The sequence below is a fragment of the Cucumis melo genome, chromosome 4 (genome assembly GCF_025177605.1).
Source record: "Cucumis melo cultivar AY chromosome 4, USDA_Cmelo_AY_1.0, whole genome shotgun sequence".
In the NCBI taxonomy this organism is placed as follows: domain Eukaryota; kingdom Viridiplantae; phylum Streptophyta; class Magnoliopsida; order Cucurbitales; family Cucurbitaceae; genus Cucumis; species Cucumis melo.
Window position 1 is genome coordinate 16,906,090 of NC_066860.1, and position 17,509 is coordinate 16,923,598.

General features: G+C 33.3%; 1 protein-coding gene and 1 long non-coding RNA gene across 4 annotated transcripts; both read right to left on the reverse strand.

The window, feature by feature from the left end:
• Positions 1-1,438: 1,438 nt before the first annotated feature.
• LOC103490021 (uncharacterized) lies at positions 1,439-8,433 on the reverse strand. 3 transcript variants are annotated; one of them, XR_007820148.1, is made up of 5 exons: positions 8,371-8,433; positions 7,937-8,046; positions 7,319-7,369; positions 6,556-6,629; positions 1,439-1,579 (listed from the first exon to the last, which is right to left on the reverse strand). It is a non-coding gene; the product is annotated as an uncharacterized LOC103490021 (long non-coding RNA). The 3 variants fall into 3 exon arrangements; XR_007820149.1 differs by lacking the exon at positions 1,439-1,579 and adding an exon at positions 6,014-6,187; XR_537793.3 differs by lacking the exon at positions 1,439-1,579 and having other exon boundaries at positions 6,014-6,629.
• A 2,650-nt stretch (positions 8,434-11,083) lies between these two features.
• LOC103490096 (uncharacterized) lies at positions 11,084-13,027 on the reverse strand. Its single transcript, XM_008449463.2, has 2 exons — positions 11,917-13,027; positions 11,084-11,832 (listed from the first exon to the last, which is right to left on the reverse strand). The coding sequence occupies exons 1-2, from the start codon at positions 13,025-13,027 to the stop codon at positions 11,084-11,086; spliced, it is 1,860 nt and encodes a 619-aa protein (XP_008447685.2).
• Between the last annotated feature and the right edge of the window lie 4,482 nt (positions 13,028-17,509).

The following is a 17,509-nucleotide window of genomic DNA, read 5'->3' on the forward strand; positions in this document are numbered from 1 at the left end:
AATTAATATTTAATATAAACGTTGATTAATATATTGATGATGATGGGTTAAGTCTAATTATACATCACTCAATTTTCATATAGTTATAATAAAAATTATTATTCACTAAAAGAAAACACCAATTTCTTTCAATGCATCAAATCTTCAAAAAAAATTTTTAAAAACGTGTTGGGATATCCTTCCGACGTTCAAATATCAACCGTCGAGAGTTAGGAATTTTTTGATGGATGCAGAATATTCGTAGGGAGTTATATAATCTTCCGACGATGTAAAAGACCGTCGTCGCAATTTGATTTTTTTTTTTTTAAATACCTTCAATTATTACTGTTATTTATTTATTTAATTTTTTTGCTAATCGTTGTAACATAAAGTTTTGAACCCAAATCAATAATTATTAAGCAAATTGTATTCATACATTCAAATTAAAATATCGAAAGCTTCATCTCATCATTAAAAATTTGTAATTCATTACATAACACATTTGGTTATGTCTAATACAATAAAAAAAACTAACAAAGTAATTTCTCCATAGAGTTTGTAAACAAAATAGAATATTCACAAAGTTTTGAAGATTAAAGTAACGAGTATAAAATTCAAAAGCTAAGTGAGTTGCATCTTCATCCATATGCAAAACCTCATTATGTCCACCTACAAAAGTACACACCAATTACAAAGAAAAATCAACGATGAAGAAGGGAGTCATTTACAAAATTTTAAGTTCATTCATCTTTGATATTGCCTTCGAGAATACAGAGATAAGGTCACTTTCAATCAAAATTTAATATACAATAGTGAAGGTGAAGTTGTAAAAGAAGTTTAGTGTCTCATTCAATTCATTGAAATTTTGATCTCTCAAGTTTCCAAATCTATGCAAAATACATACATATATATAAAATAAAGCCAACAACTAACTAAGTAAAGTGATTGATACATTCATTTTCTTTCTATTAAGTAACAACTTCTTCAACAAAATCTCTAATTTGTTGAAACTTGGAAAATGGTTGAATCCCGTGAGAGAATGAAAACATTAATATTTATTAGTTACTTAATTATATTAAGAATGAAACCATATAAAAATAATTAAGAAGTAGAACAATTTCATATTACATATACCTTGCTTTCTAGTAATATCATATTGAATGCATTATAATTAAGTAAAGAGTTTTTTATTTTTTGAAATTTTGAAATAGAGAAAGAATTAGCAAATGATTATTTTCATCCAAATAAAAATTAAAAAGCAACAAAATTTATTCACATGAACTCTTAGCTATTATCAAAGTTCTACTTAAAAGAAAAAAAATGATCATTAATCATTTCGGCCACAAAATAAACTTAAAGAAAATCATAATACAAGCAAGAAAATAAGACTCCAAATTAAAGTACCTAATTATATTACAAATCAACCATATTTATTTCTCTAACTCAAAATGACTTATTCGTTGAAAATAAAAGAGAGCTTTTATTCATTAAAAGTAAAAGAGAGAAAAAGAATCTTTCACTTTAATTACTATAACATTGATGAGTTGCTTGAGCTTTGCAATTTCTCATTTGCTCATTTCCTACCAAGTTTGATCGAAATCTAACAAAAGAAGATAAACACTAGTTCAACAAATGAACTTTAGGAATTAAAATATCTATAAAAAATGGTTTTATAACGTTCGAATTGTACATTAAAAATAAAAAACTTAAAAATCGCAAGATGGTTTCTCAAGGTGCAAAAGTCCACAAGTTTACATTACAGTGATTAAGTCTTAATCCTCGGATTCGTTTGCTCAAAAAATAGTATTTGGATTGAAGGTTTATGTACAAATTTCAAATATGAACAAGAAAGCAAGTAGCATTAGATAAAAAACCACAAGCGTATGAAATTAATGGAAATAAACAAAATGATCATGAAAAAATAACTTACATTCAGAATGAAACTGAAAATCAAGTTCGAAAAGTGGACAAAAGACAATAAATATACAAATTAAACACGTAAATGAAAAAAAAATAAATAAAAAAGCAACAATACCATAGAGGAAGAGGTCGTGATAGCTACAAAAACGGAGGGAGTGGCGGAGGCAGGAGAAGCGATGGTGACAGAGGAAGAGGTAGAGCGACGAGGGGTTAGCATGTGAGTGAAAGGCGATGACATCGTAAGGGAGATGTAGAATGAAAATTTAGGGTAAAGATTGTAAAATGGAAATGAGACCAAAAACTTTTAGACCTATTTTGTAGGGAGAACTTTCGACGCCTTTGTTCGCACTAGACTTTCGAAGAAATTTGATTCGTGGAATTGAACTTGTGTTGATGTTGTATTTACGTTGATTATATGCGATGTGGTTCGATCTCTAGAATTTGATCCTCTGATTCTCTCTCGGCTGGATGCTTAGATTTGAGGAAGCAAAGCACGTGATATTCTTGTTTTGAAAGAAACTTGTCTTGAAAGAAAACTTGTTTTGAAAGAAACTTGTCTTGAAAGACAACTTGTATCTTCAAAGGAGCTTCAATCTTCGAGGGTGGTCGACTTTAGGAGTCTTCTATCTCTTAGGACAATTCTCTCTAGACCTTTTGGAGTAAAAAATTTTCCTCTGTTGGGCTTTTATGGACTTGAGCCTGGTCTGGTCCATGGACCATACCCATGGGCTCAATCACATGGATTTGAGTCATATTTAATTTTGAGCTAAATTAAGCTTATTTTTAGGCTTAATTGAATTTTAGCCCAAGTAAATAATATTTAATTAAACCAAAATAATTAATTTGATCGAATTGTCATAATAGAGACATGTCACACCATTAAAATTGTCTAATTTGTCTTTAAATTTAATTTGAGACACATGCCAATTTTTAGTTAATTCCAAATACAATTATTTTAGTAAATGACATGGCGATTTGTAATTGGTTCCAAAATTCAACAGCCTTTCTTATCGGTGTCGGGAGTTCCCCTGTAAAAATATTTTTTCTTTAACTAACTCCTAACACCATTGTACTACATCAAAGTTATGGCTGCTTACTTCTGACGCTTGCTATAGTCCATCGAGAGATATCATTTCTGATCCTGCACTATCTCCTGGTAGTTATTTTGTACATCAAAAAAGTGTTTTTTCTTATAGTGATCGATTCCTAACTAACTAATTTGTATCAATATATTGAATTATATTTAACTAATTTTAATTAATCAATCAAAATCATATAATATATTCATGCATAATTTCAATAATCAAATTCAAACATAATTTTGTCCCTAAAATTCCGATGGCATTTTATGCACAACCAAACACAAAGTCATCTTTAATTCTCGAATATCCTATTCTTAGGTATCCTATTCCTTTACATCTTTTTATTCTCAAACATCTATAATATCTTAAACCAAACGACCCATTTGAATTTTTCTAAAAGGTTTTCAATTTTAGGTAATACAATTTTATTTCACTATAATCATCAAGGATCATCATCCAAATATTGTATATCAATTTTTTTATGTATTTTATTTTGAGTTAAAATAAATAAGACACTTTAATTCTTGAAATTTAAATTTTGCATTGATTTGGTTTTTAGTATATAGATTTTAGAAATTAACACTTTTAATCCTAAATATTTGAATTTAGTTTATATTTTGTCCTTGATATAGTTCCGAAACTAACATATTTTGTCTTATTTGTAGTTATATTTCTTACGAATTTAACAAAATAAGTTTTTAAAATTAGATCGATTTATAGCCCAAACTTTGTTATTTTATTTTACAAAAAATGACACAACACAAGGCCCAACATGCATGAAATGTCAAAAAAATGTATCGATAGATCTGATACACACGATAGACTAATAAAATAATACACTTGATGCATTGTTGATATACACTTGATACACCTATACACTTCGTATACTATGTCATATTTGTAAAATAAAAAAAAAGTTTACGACACACTTTAAATATATCATATTCCCAAATTGCCACTCCTATATAGTTTGTAAAGGATAGTCAAGCAAAAGCTAATGGCCATATATCATCAATTTCAAGAAGAAGTTGACCATTTAGTTGATATAGAAGAAGTTGACCATTTAGTTGATATAGAAAGAGGGGATGATATTTAACTCCAAAACACATTATCAAAATTTGGCCCCTCAAACAACATTTATCTTGATCTGTCCTTTTGTTTAGGGACATTGGAGGAAATTTGGCCTCGTTAAAGACCCTTAACGTCGGTTGGTAACCGACATCTTTGCTAGCGCAAAAGCTTTTAATGTCAGTTTAAAAACGACATTAAAGACCTCATTAATGTCAGTTTAAAAACGATATTAAAGACCTCTTTAATGTCGGTTTTAAACCGACATTATAGGCCTTTAATATCAATTTTTAACCGACTTCTTTGATAGTGTTATTAAAGCCCTTTAATGTCGGTTGAGTTTTGATGTCGATTTAAAACTGACATTAAAGAGGCCAACAATGTCATTTTATAACCGACATTATAGATCCCCAATGGTGTCAGTTAAAACCGACATTAAAGCCTAGTTTTTTTTTGTCCATTTTTATAAATTTATTTTATTCAATTGTTGCATTATTGTCTATTTTTTATAGACCTACGTAGGCTTCAGGCCAAAAAGGTTCCCCAGAGACTCCGTGACATAAAGGATGTTTTAGGTTCATATTTTATTCTTTATTTAATTTCAGTTCTGATTTTCTATGGTCTTTTAGTTGTGCGCCTTCTAATAGTGACGATGAGATTGATGCAATCAATGATAGATTTTGCCATAATTATCTTAATCTTTAGAGTTTTAATTTGTCTTCGTTTTTACTCTGGTCATGTGATTTTAGTTTGGTATTCGATTGAGTTAAAGAATTGGGATTGATCTAGTTTATTTTGTTCTTTAGATAGTTTACTTTTGATCCAATATTGTGGGTATAATAATTTTCATGAATACTAATTCATTTATTTTGCATGTCTACAGATTGATACAAGAAAACCATACTCACAGGCCGAGTTAGATGAGGTGCGTGTTGAGTTGGTTGAGTGTTTGGGTTCGTACATATGATCTAGGATTTATTTGTCATCTCTGAAACAGGAAACTTTATTTTTTGTGGTTGATTTTTTGAAATGTTCATATGGAGGGGGAGGGGGAGAGGTGGGGATTGATTGATATACTTTTGGGACTTTGTTGAGGTTTAGAGTTTAGTTGAATTGTTGATAGGTGAATTGTTCATATGTATTGGTTTTGTAAATGATATATGAATATGATGCAAAGTTTTGGAAATGATATGAATGGATGATGTTTAGTTGCCATTTGATGTATATTTGTCGTTTATATGTAGTTGAATTCTTGGACCAATGAGAGTATAATACAGGAACAATAATATAAATAAATTACAATTAAAAAAATAAAAATTCTTGACGGTTTTGAAATGTCATGAACAATAAATTTCTTGACGGTTCGCAAATGTCATGAACAACGAAATTCTTGACGGTTCTAAAATGTCATTAAAAATCACTCTTGACGGTTCCTAAATGTCATGAAAAAGAATACTCTTGATGGGTACAAAATGTCATAAACAATGACTTTCTTGACGGTTATAAAATGTCATAAACAATGACTTTCTTGACGGTTATAAAATGTCATGAAAAATGCACTCTTGACGGTTTTAAAATGTCATGAATATTCGTATTCTTGATGGTTTTTGTCATTCATAGTCACATTCTTGACGGTTCTAAACTGTCATTAAAACCTATATGCTTGACGGTTCTAAACTATCATGAAAAATGGAATATTTGACGGTTCTAAACTGTCAACGTTAACAATTCTTGACGTTTTTTACAACTGTCAAGAAAAATGCCTTTCTTGACATTGGATTCAACGACGGTTTTAAAACCGTCAAGAATAATCACTCTTGACGGTTTAAAACGTCAAGAAATCCTGTTTTTGTAGTAGTGTACATTGGGTCCATGTAAATAAATATTTTTTTTCTCATGCCAAAAAATCAATGAAATTAATATTTTAGAAAATAATATTTGTCTTTTACATTTGTATACGGAAAATGAAATCTTAATCTTGTATTTATATATACATTCTACAACAATATATGAAAAAAATATCCTAATATAAGACTTAAATAAGAAATCCTAAACGCCTTCTTAATCTTCAACCTTCAACGGTCACTAGGTCATCTACACAATCACTTAGCTTTCAACTTGATATGACTACAATCATTCTACAAATAATATTATCAAAATAAACCATTTAATCTTTAGAATTCTGACAAGGCAGCTTTGAAAAAAATTGTGTGGCATATGCAGTCATTCGTTTAGTGATAGCTCCCTATGAAAGACATGGAAAAGGAAACGCTAGAAAAGGATGCCTCGTGTGTAGGGTGAACGAAATATAGTCATTCAATTCATGCAACAATTGTGATTTGGCCTTCAAACTCATGGACAAGTTTTCATCATAAATAATTTGTTATACAATGCTAACTTGCAAAATAATTGAAAACTCTAAACTCAAGCAAAAGTAATATAACTAACACAATCAAAGGCATATAGCATGCATGGGAATATCCTTGTACTTGAGAAGAGGACATACCTGATGCCCGGCCCAAGGTAAAACACCTAAAATGGAATATTCTTGCACTCATGGAGTAGGCGTAGACATACTTCCTGAAAAATTAAATGTTCCACAATGAAAGTAAAGTTTAATAAGTAGAAAAAATACAGGTTTAAGCAGCTGCAACTATTCAAGGAAACCAAATAAAATTTGAAGAACAATGGTCTGACAACAACGAGAACTAAATTTTGATTATTACAGAAGGGTAAAAACCTCATATTTTTCTCATTGATTATGCTTACCTATATCATTAGCACATGCTGACGAACCAGGTCCAAGAGATAAAAGAATAATATAAAATGCATTCTCTTCATACAAGTAATTACATAAATTTTTCCATGTGCAATCGTCATTTCGTATTGCCACAGTAGGCACTGGCACAAAATCGAAGAAGTATAAGAGAATCGCAAACGCAGTTTCATTCTTCAACCGCATCTACTTCAATGTATGGGATATGTACTTAATCTCTTCAGCACTATCTAAGGCCAACGTGGAGATAAGCAAACCCTAAAATTTCTTTGGATTATATCACATGTACTAATTTTAGTGATGGCCAAGGAACAGAGGGGAAACTTCTTAATTTTTTTTTCTATAGCTAACGTTCATAAATTAAGGACTAGATTATAAAATTGTATTGGTGATATTTGCCGAAGCAAAACAAACTTTGCAATTAAACTCTAAAACCAATTTAATGGAGACCAATAAAAAAGGTAATAGGGTTATAGATTGTTAGGAACGATACCATTTCACTTGAGTCATTCCCAGAGATTCTATCTTCATTGTCTTCTTGGTTCTGCAAGGTAAATGGGAGAAAAGACTATCAAATATGATTTAAAGTAGACGTACTATTCATAAGAAGCCAATAGATTTCATAGAAAACCTGTGTGTTTGCCTGCTAAAATTGTAAAGAAAAGATGTACGTAGTTTAAAACCTAGCAGATAAGTTGAAAATCTTGCAAAGTCCATTACCCCACTCAACCCCCAAGGAAATTTCCAAATTAAACTGAGTTTGATGAATATTGGAAATATTAGAAATATATCAACAATGTGAGGGATAAAGGAGTTTGATTAGAAACATTAAGTAAGAGAATGATAGTAGAGTTTAAAAACAATACATTTGAATCTGAGTCATTTTTAGATACATCAATCTGACATGCTTCATGGTTCCTTTGATGCTTTGCATTTTCATTACCATTCAAAGTTTCCTAAATTACAATTAAAACGAAAAAGCTCCATTTTCATAAAAAACACCCATCCATGATTGGACTTCTATGGCATCAGAAAAGATGGAAATACGATTTAATTGGAAAGCTCATCCTAATTTTCAAACTTAGTTCAAGTACAATGATAAAATGAATACCTCCTCTAAAATGTGTAGATGTTCCACTTCCACACCATCATCAATGTCCTCCATTTCATCTTCTTCACTACCAGAATTTGCATCTCCCTCAAGTCCATTTTCAATAAAAACTGCATATTGTACCCATATTGAATGGTCAAACTTGGTAATTGCCAACCAATCTAGATTGGATAACCATGTGGTCAAAATCATTCTAAATATCCACACAAAAAAACTGACATAGATTTATCAGAAAATACACTAGAAAAAGATGTTACATGAGGAAGAACCTGTGAGATTTCTCACCTTTATCTATACTATTTCTACTATATTAATGGCAGAAATAGAGGCAGCACTCTGTATTTATATATTTATAATGCCAAAAACAGTAGCTACAAGATGTAAAACAGAAATAACAAGGAAAAAAACAACAAAGAACTTAAGAACAAACCAACCACTTTCTCTAGACTAGGGTAGACTCCCTCAGCCGCCAAAGTCACTCCTCACCAATACATTCTTCATATTTTTCATACCTACCTTGCTACCCTTCCCCTACTATTTATAAGACAAGTGTCTGAATAGGACAAAAGATAATATCTTGTAGGGCCCACTTGCTGTTCCACTATCCTACTATCCTATTTCAATTCTTTCTTTCCTCCATGTTGTCTTGTGTAATTCCTTTCTTGCCCTTCCTCTTATACACATTAATAATAGGAGGCCTTACAATACCCCGGGGTTCCAAAATCACCTTGTCCTCAAGGTGGAATGAAGGAAACGTTGGTTCATTGAGTAAACGGATTCCCAGGTGGCTTCACTTTTGGGTAATCCTTTCCACTTCACCAGTCATTCATTTGCTCCCAACTCTAGACTCCAACAGATGCCCATTACTGTTTCCGACCAAAGTTGTAACTCAAATTCGGCTGTGAGCTTCGGTTGTTGGACTTGAACCATGTGCTGTTTGCCCAGTTTAAGTTTTAGTTGCGAGATATGGAAAACATTGTGAATTGAGGCTTCTGGGGGAAGATCAAGTCAATAGGCCACCTCCCCTATGGTCTCAGTGATGCGGTACGGGCCATAATATTTAGGAGCTAATTTTTCGGCCCTTTTCTTTGCTAATGAGCGTTGACGGTATGGCCTCAGCTTGAGATAGACTTCATCTCCCACTTTAAACTTGAGTTCTCTCCTCTTTGAGTCCGCAAACTTCTTCATTCTGTTTTTAGCTATAGTAAGGTTTTCCTTGAGCGCGCTAATGGCCAAGTCTCTCTCTTTCAGCAATATTTTCAACCTCATTATTAGGTGTCTTCTTCTCTCCATAGGATATTAAGGGTGGTGGAGGTCTACCATACACAGCTTGGAAGGGAGTTGTGCGTGTTGAAGCATGGAAGGTGGTATTGTACCATAACTCAGCCCATGATATGAACTGATTCCATTTGTTTGGCTGCTCGTTACAGAAACATCTTAAGTATGTTTCTAAACACTGGTTAACCCTTTCTGTCTGCCCGTCCGTTTGTGGATGAAATGCGGTGCTTCGTTTAAGAATAGTATCCATACATAGAATAGCTCCTTCCAAAAGTTGCTAAGAAAATTTTTGTCCCTATCCGATATGATTGACTTAGGAATGCCATGTCTTCGGACTATCTTATCAATGAATTCTGTTGCTACTTACTTTGCTGAGAAAGGGTGTTTCATGGTGACAAAGTAAGCGTATTTGCTCAGTCGATCAACCACAACCATGATCACATTCATGCCCCCTGCTTTAGGCAGCCCTTCTATGAAGTCCATAGTCCAATCTTCTAATATGCGGTCAGGTATGGGTAGTGGTTGAAGAACTCCTGTCGGTTTGGTTGCTTCATATTTATTTTGTTGGCAGATTTCACACTGTTTTACATAATTCTTAATATCTGTCTTCATACCCTTCCAAAACAGCTCACCACTCATCGGCTTGTATGTCCTCAAAAAACCTGAATGGCCTCCAAAGATAGAGTCATGAAAGGTGTGTAAGAGGTTGGGTATAAGTGAAGATGATTTAGACAATACCACTCTTCCTTTATACATTAACTTGCCATTCAACAATGAATATTTCCCCTCCAGTGAAGGGTCGGTTTGAAGCTTTTGTGCTATGAGTTGGAGTTCTTCATCTTTCTTAACTTCCTTTGTAACTGTTTCCATATCCACAATTTTTGCTGTGGACATTGTGTTCAACTCCGACTGGTGATCCACTCTTCAAAGTGCATCAGCTGCTTTATTTTGGAGTCCTGGTTGATATAGAATCTCAAAGTCATATCCCAACAGCTTGGTTAACCATTTTTGGAATTGTGGTTGAACCTCCCTCTGCTCCAATAGGAACTTTAGAGCTTTTTGGTCCGATACAATGGTAAACCTTCTTCCTATGAGATAATGCCGCCACTTCTGTACTGATAGTACTACAACCATCAATTCTCTTTCATAGATGGATTTGGATTGGGCCCTTGGCGACAACTTCTGGCTGAAGAATGCGATGGGATGGCCGTTCTGAGACAGTACTGCTCCTAATCCATTGCCAGAGGCATCGGTCTTTATCATAAAAGGCAAAGACCAATCGGGTAGTGCTAGCACGGGTATTGTAGTCATAGCTGTTTTTAGACTTTCAAATGCAAGTGTGGCGTTCTCATCCCATTTGAAAGCATTCTTCTGCAGCAGTTTGGTCAAGGGTGCTGCAATCTCTCCATAACTCTTGACAAAGCGTCTATAGTAACTCGTCAGCCCTGAAAATCCTCTTAAGCTTGTTATATCTTTAGATTGGGGCCATTGTAGCATGCTTCTAACTTTATCCTGGTCTGCTTCTACCCCGTTTTTTGAAATAATATGGCCCAAGTATCATATTTGGGAATGGGCGAACACGCATTTCTTTCGATTAGCATATAATTGGTTATCTCTTAATATTGCAAAAATCATCCCTAAGTGTCTCTCATGCTCCATTATGTCCGAACTATAGACAAGTATATCATTAAAGAAAACCAATACACAACGTCGGAGGAAGGGCTTAAATACCTGATTCATGACGGATTGGAAGGTGGCGGGTGCGTTTATCAATCCAAACGGCATTACCATGAATTCATAATGGCCTTCATGTGTCCTAAACGTGGTCTTCTCAATATCTTCCTCTTTCATTTGGATCTGATGATAGCCTTATTTTAAGTCCAACTTGGAGAACACCGTTGCCCCATGTAATTCATCCAGGAGTTTTTCAATGACCGGAATAGAAAATTTATCAGTTATTGTAATTTTGTTCAACTTTCTGTAGTCCACGCAAAACCTCCAGCCCCCATCTTTTTTCTTTACTAGCAATACGAGACTTGAGAAAGGGCTGTGACTCGGCCCAATGATTCCTGTCTGCAGCATTTCGGTGACTAGTTTCTCTATCTTTTCCTTCTGATTATGGTCGTACTTATATGGTCGCACATTGATTGGCTTCTGTCCTGGCATGGTGAATATGCGATGATCTACAGCTCTCTTAGGTGGCAACATTTTAGGGATGTCAAACACATCAGAATACTGATTAAGTAAGAACTGAATCATCGGTAATTCCTCCTCATCCTCTTGTTGACCTGGTGTCTTACTTTCCTTGTATTCATTTTTGGTCTCATAATCTTGGCAGTCAATCAGAAAACCCTGATCTTCGTCTTTCCATGTCTTTTCTAAAGTCTTTAGTGAACATTCAGCTCGTATTAAGGCAGGGTCTCCCTTTAGAACTACCTTATTTCCTTCTTTCCAAAAAACCATTGTCAATGATGGCCAATGTATCTTCATGGTACCCGTGGTATCAAGCCATTGCATTCCTAATACAACATTCACTTTCCCTAGTTCTACTACCAACAGGTCAGTCACAACCTTTAGTCCTTCAAGCTGGATTTCCACTTGGCTGCAAATACCCTTCCCTTTACAACTTGTGCCATCCCCAATGGTGACTCCAAACTAAGTGTTTCTGTCTATAGGGATTTTCCTTTCCATGACCAGCTCACAGTGAATGAAATTGTGGGTTTCCCCACTGTTAATTAAGACGATGATCTCCTTCCCCTTGACTACTCCTCTTAGTTTCATAGTTCCCTTGGTCGTCAGACTGGTAATAGCCTGGTACTCTATCACAACTTCTTCTAACACCTCCAACTGATTGATCTCCAAGGGCTCTGTCTTTTGCGTGTCTGAACCTTCCCCTTCCTCGGTGCTTTCTTCTTCATTCAAGATAAAGAGCATGAGCTCCCTTTTCTCTTTTATTTTGCAGTGATGTTCATGAGAATATTTCTCATTACATCTAAAACAAAGACCCTTGTCTAAGCGTGCTCTAAACTCGACGTCAGAGAGTCTCTTAACCGGAGGTTCTCCTTTGTGATAACTTCCTTTTAGGGATATCCTGATTTGTTTCATTTGGAACTCGTTTTTCCTCATACTTCTTTTATCGTTGTTCCATGGAACCTTACTATTAGTGGCTTCACTTCTTTTCGGCTCCATAATCCCCATCTCTGCTTGTGCCAATTTGAGAGCTAAATTACGATCGTTAACCAACTGGGCTGCCATCATACATTCTTCTAACGTTTGAGGGTGGCAACTCATCACTTCAACTTGCAGCGCCGGTTCTAAGCCTGTCAAGAAGGTATCACGTAGTACGTTTTCTACCATGTGAGGGAGAGGTGCCGAGTAATTCACAAATTTCTTGACATAATCGTTGTAGGAACCTTCCTGCCGAATGCATATAAGTCTGGCCCCCAAGCTTTTCTGTCCTGTGTCTCTAAAAAACTCAAACATTGGGGTCTTCAAGTCCTCCCACGATTCTACCTTTTTCCTGTTGTGACTCCATCTGTACCAGTCCACTTCATCTTGTCTAAAGCTCACCACAGCCACCTTAACTTTTTCAGCTTCCAGCAGGTTATTGATCTCAAATAAATGCTCTGCACGGTATACCCAAGATTCTGGATTTTCTCCCAAAAACATGGGCATTTCCAACTTTTTATACTTGCTTCGATCGACCAGGTTGGTGTTAACTTCAGTGGTTATGTCTGTCTCTTCCATTTTGCCCTTCATCTTCATGATGGATCCGTCGGAAGTACCAGATTCTTCCTTCTTCTTATATGACATGTTTTCTCTCAACTCATCTGCCAGCCGATCCATATTTTTTTTTCATTTCGAGCATCATTTTCTTAAGGCTCAACACTTCCTTTTTCGTTCCTTCCAACCTTTCTTCCATTTGCCGCTGCGCCATTAGTCTTGTAATTGCTCCCAGCTTGACGTGGCTCTGATACCAATTGTGAGATTTCTAACCTTTATCTATACTATTTTTACTATATTAATGGTAGAAACAGAGGCAACACTCTGTATTTATATATTTATAATGCCAAAAACAGTAGCTACAAGATGTAAAACAGAAATAACAAGGAAAAAACAACAAAGAACTTAAGAACAAACCAACCTCTTTCTCTAGACTAGGGCAGACTCCCTCAGCCGCCAAAGTCACTCCTCACCAATACATTCTTCATATTTTTCATACCTACCTTGCTACCCTCCCTCTACTATTTATAAGACAAGTGTCTGAATAGGACAAAAGATAATATCTTGTAGGGCCCACTTGCTGTTCCACTATCCCACTATCCCATTTCAATTCTTTCTTTCCTCCATGCTGTCTTGTGTAATTCCTTTCTTGCCCTTCCTCTTATACACATTAATAATAAGAGGTCTTACAGAACCAAACGTAAATTACACTAACAGTCAGCTCAAAAAGTAAGCAAGACAAAAGACCAGTAATTTTGTCAATAAGGACAATGATATCCTGATCTCAAATTTCCTTCATATATTCTCTCTTTTACTGTCTCACATTCAATTACTTAATCATTTGGGAACTTGTGTATTGCTGAAAAATCAGCAATGTTTCATCCGCATATGACTTGATTAGTGGTCAAGTTGGGCCATATAACCGAAATAAATCAAAACTATGAAACTTGGTTATAATTAAAACCACCGTTCAAATGTTAGTGACATCCTTTTTCTCCTTTGTATATGGACTTTCTTGACCTACAAAACTAAAATTAAGCAAACATTAAGAGAGGAAAATGTTAGATTTATTCTTAAATATAATATTATCATTAATGTGGCCCAATTGCATTATTTATTATTTACTCCTTTTGGGCTTATTATTTTATTAGGCCCATTAGGTTAAAAGATAATGCCCTAATTTAACACCATGATGGGTTGTGTCTATAAATAGAACCTTAGGGATTGGTCCTCTCACTGCCTTATTAACTAATTTATTCTTCCCATCAAGAAATGTAAATTAAGTCTAAAGGAAGGCAAGTGAGAGAAACCCAATTCTTCAAGAAGATTATTCATGGATCAAGGTATGTTGTTCTTTAACTAATTTTAATTTGTAAAATTATCTAGTTCAAAGATTTTGGCATTTATCGTTATATACAATGTTAGGGTTTATTGTATAATCATGAAACTAAAGTTTACATGTGGTATCAGAGCCTTGATTGAGAACTTGTAATTTTACATGGATTATTAGTGATTTGTTTTAATGTTTCCGCTGCATGGTTTTCTTTTAAATTTAAATTAAGATTCTTCGATTATTGATTATCATTTGAATTAAAGATTCTTTGATTAAAGATTATGAATTTGAAAATTTGTTTTTATGGAAAGTCGGAAGAAGAAAAGAAAATTATAAAAGTTTTTTAAATTCACCATTTTTTTTTCAAGGGGTTAATTCATCCACCGCCGGCAATCTTCTTTTCCTTTGATAAAATTCATTGAGCCACTTATTAATAATTAAAGTGTTACGAAGATTTGATCTTTTTTTAAAAGAATTAAGATATTGTTTTGATATAAATTTCAATTATCTATTTGAAAGGTCACGAATTAAATTAATTTTCTAATCCTTGATTAAAGGAATTAAAATCTAGTAAAGATTACGATATTGTCGAAAATCTAATTCATCATAAATCTAATTAAATTTTAGATTTAAATGATTTTCGAAATATTGCATATATTTAGTTTATGATGAAATTGATGATCACATGTTAATTATATTTTATGTGTTATGTTTAAAGTATTCATTTATCTCTAAAATTTAAATTGTACAATTAAATTTTTGGAGGATAATGTATGAATGTATGAATTTTTGATGAAATCCTTATATCTAACTGTAAATTATGAGGCAAATCACTTACAATTATGTTGTTTGATATCTATATATTATGAATAATTTGTTAGTCACCAAAGTGACCAAATTAGTAAGTTTTATAGATATTCTATTGATGGTGTTTTGCAAATTAAGAAAATAATTATTTGTGATTATTTTAATATGATATCTATATTATGAATAATTTGTTAGTCACCAAAGTGGCCAAATTAGTAAATTCAATAGATATCAAATTAAGGTTAAACTCAATTACTCCTATTTATGTAATGATGATTATTATGAGTATATTGATTTTCATTATTATAAAACTTTTAAATTGCCCAAAGGTAATTAATAGTTTTATAATTTTGAATCTTATTATGGTTAATTGGAAATGTTTTATCATGATGCCTATGTTATGAACAATTTGTTAGTCACCAAAGTGGCCAAATTGGTAGATCTTTAGACATTAAATTAAGATTGATTTAATTACTCATGTCTATTTGATGCTAATGAATGAGATAATATTATGAAACATTAATTATTTGTCATGAGTATATTGATTTTCATTATTATAGAACATTTAATTTGCCCAAAGGTAATTAGCAGTTTTATAATAATGAATCATATTGTGGTTAATTGAGGTGTTTGGTTAGATATTGTTAGTATATCCAAAGATAACTAATGTATCTAATTTGAGCATTTAAATTACCAATTATATGAAACTGAATCTAGCATCAGTTAAGTGTAAATGTTGTACATTGTCGTGTCTTCCAAAGAAAAACTTCAATGTATAAATTAATGGTTATTTAATATTATCCAAACATATGTTAATATCTTTAAGTTTATTTCTCAAAGCAATGATGTATAAGCATATTTATTTTGTAATTGTAGCATCTGCTCCTGTTTCTCTTTATTCGCATGCTACATCTATAATAAAGTTTAATGGACTCAATTTCTCTGATTGGTGCGAACAAATCCGATTCCATCTTGAAGTTTTGGATCTTGATTTAGCACTTTTAAGTGAGAAACCTGCTGCAATTACTTCTGCTAGCAGTGATGAGGATAGATCTTTCTATAAAGCTTGGGAAAGATCAAATAGATTGAGCTTAATGTTTATGCGAATGACTGTAGCAAACAATATTAAGTCCACAATTAAGAACACTGAAGATGCTAAGGAATTTATGAAATCTGTGGAAAAATGTTCTTAGTCAGAGTCAGCTGACAAGTCACTTGCTGGAACACTTATGAGTACTTTAACCAACATCAAGTTTGATGGTTCTCGTACTATACATGAGCATATCCTTGAAATGACGAACTTGGCAGCAAGGTTAAAGACCATGGGAATGGAAGTTAATGAGAATTTTTTGGTAACGTTTATCCTTAATTCCTTACCTTCAGAGTATGGTCCATTTCACATGAACTATAACACTCTGAAAGATAAATGGAATGTGCATGAATTACAAAGTATGCTCATTTAAGAGGAAGCGAGACTTGAGAAACCAATAATTCACTCTGCCAATCTCATGGGTCATAAAGGAGCTGGAAAGAAACCTGGAAAAAAAGAATGGCAAGGGCAATCATGGACAATTAAAGGTAAAACAGTCATCTGCCCCAATCCACAAAAAGGGACAAATTAAGATAAGTGTCGATTTTGCAACAAACCTGGACACTATCAGAAAGATTGTCTCAAACGTAAGGCATGGTTCGAGAATAAAGGTAAGTATAATGCTTTAGTATGTTTCGAATCAAACTTAACTGAAGTTCCTTATAATACATGGTGGATTGATTCTGGTTGTACCATTCATGTTTCCAATACGATGTAGGGATTCCTTACGACCCGAACCACAAACCCAAATGAGAAATTCATTTTTATGGGAAACAGAGTCAAAGTTCCAGTTGAAGCTGTGGGAACCTATCGTTTAACTTTAGATACTGGACATCATTTAGACCTTTTTGATACCTTTTATGTTCCTTCTATTTCTCGTAATTTGATTTCCTTATCAAAACTTGATACTTCAGGTTATTACTTTAAATTTGGGAATGAGTGTTTTAGTTTATTCAAACAGAACATTTTTATTGGTTCTGGTATTTTTTGTGATGGCTTATATAAATTAAAGCTTGAAAATATTTTTGCTGAGAGTTTGTTAACCTTGCATCATAATGTTGGTACTAAATGTGGTCAAACTAATGAATCGTCAGCTTACTTGTGGCATAAACGTTTAGGTCACATATCCAAAGAAAGAATTAAAAGATTAATAAAGAATGAAATTCTTCCAGATTTGGATTTTACTGACCTTGGAATTTGTGTGGATTGTATTAAAGGAAAACAAACAAAACACACAGTTAATAAAGAAGCCACAAAAAGCTCACAGCTCCTTGAAATTATACTCACCAATATTTGTGGGTCTTTTGATGTTCCATCTTTTGGTGGAGAAAAGTAATTCATC

Coding starts and splice junctions, on each gene's coding strand:
- LOC103490096 (XM_008449463.2), bottom strand. CDS start 13,027: ATGTCATATAAGAAGAAGGAAGAATCTGGTACTTCCGACGGATCCATC. Junction 11,833..11,916: donor AACCCACAATTTCATTCACT/GTGAGCTGGTCA, acceptor CAAGTTGTAAAG/GGAAGGGTATTTGCAGCCAA.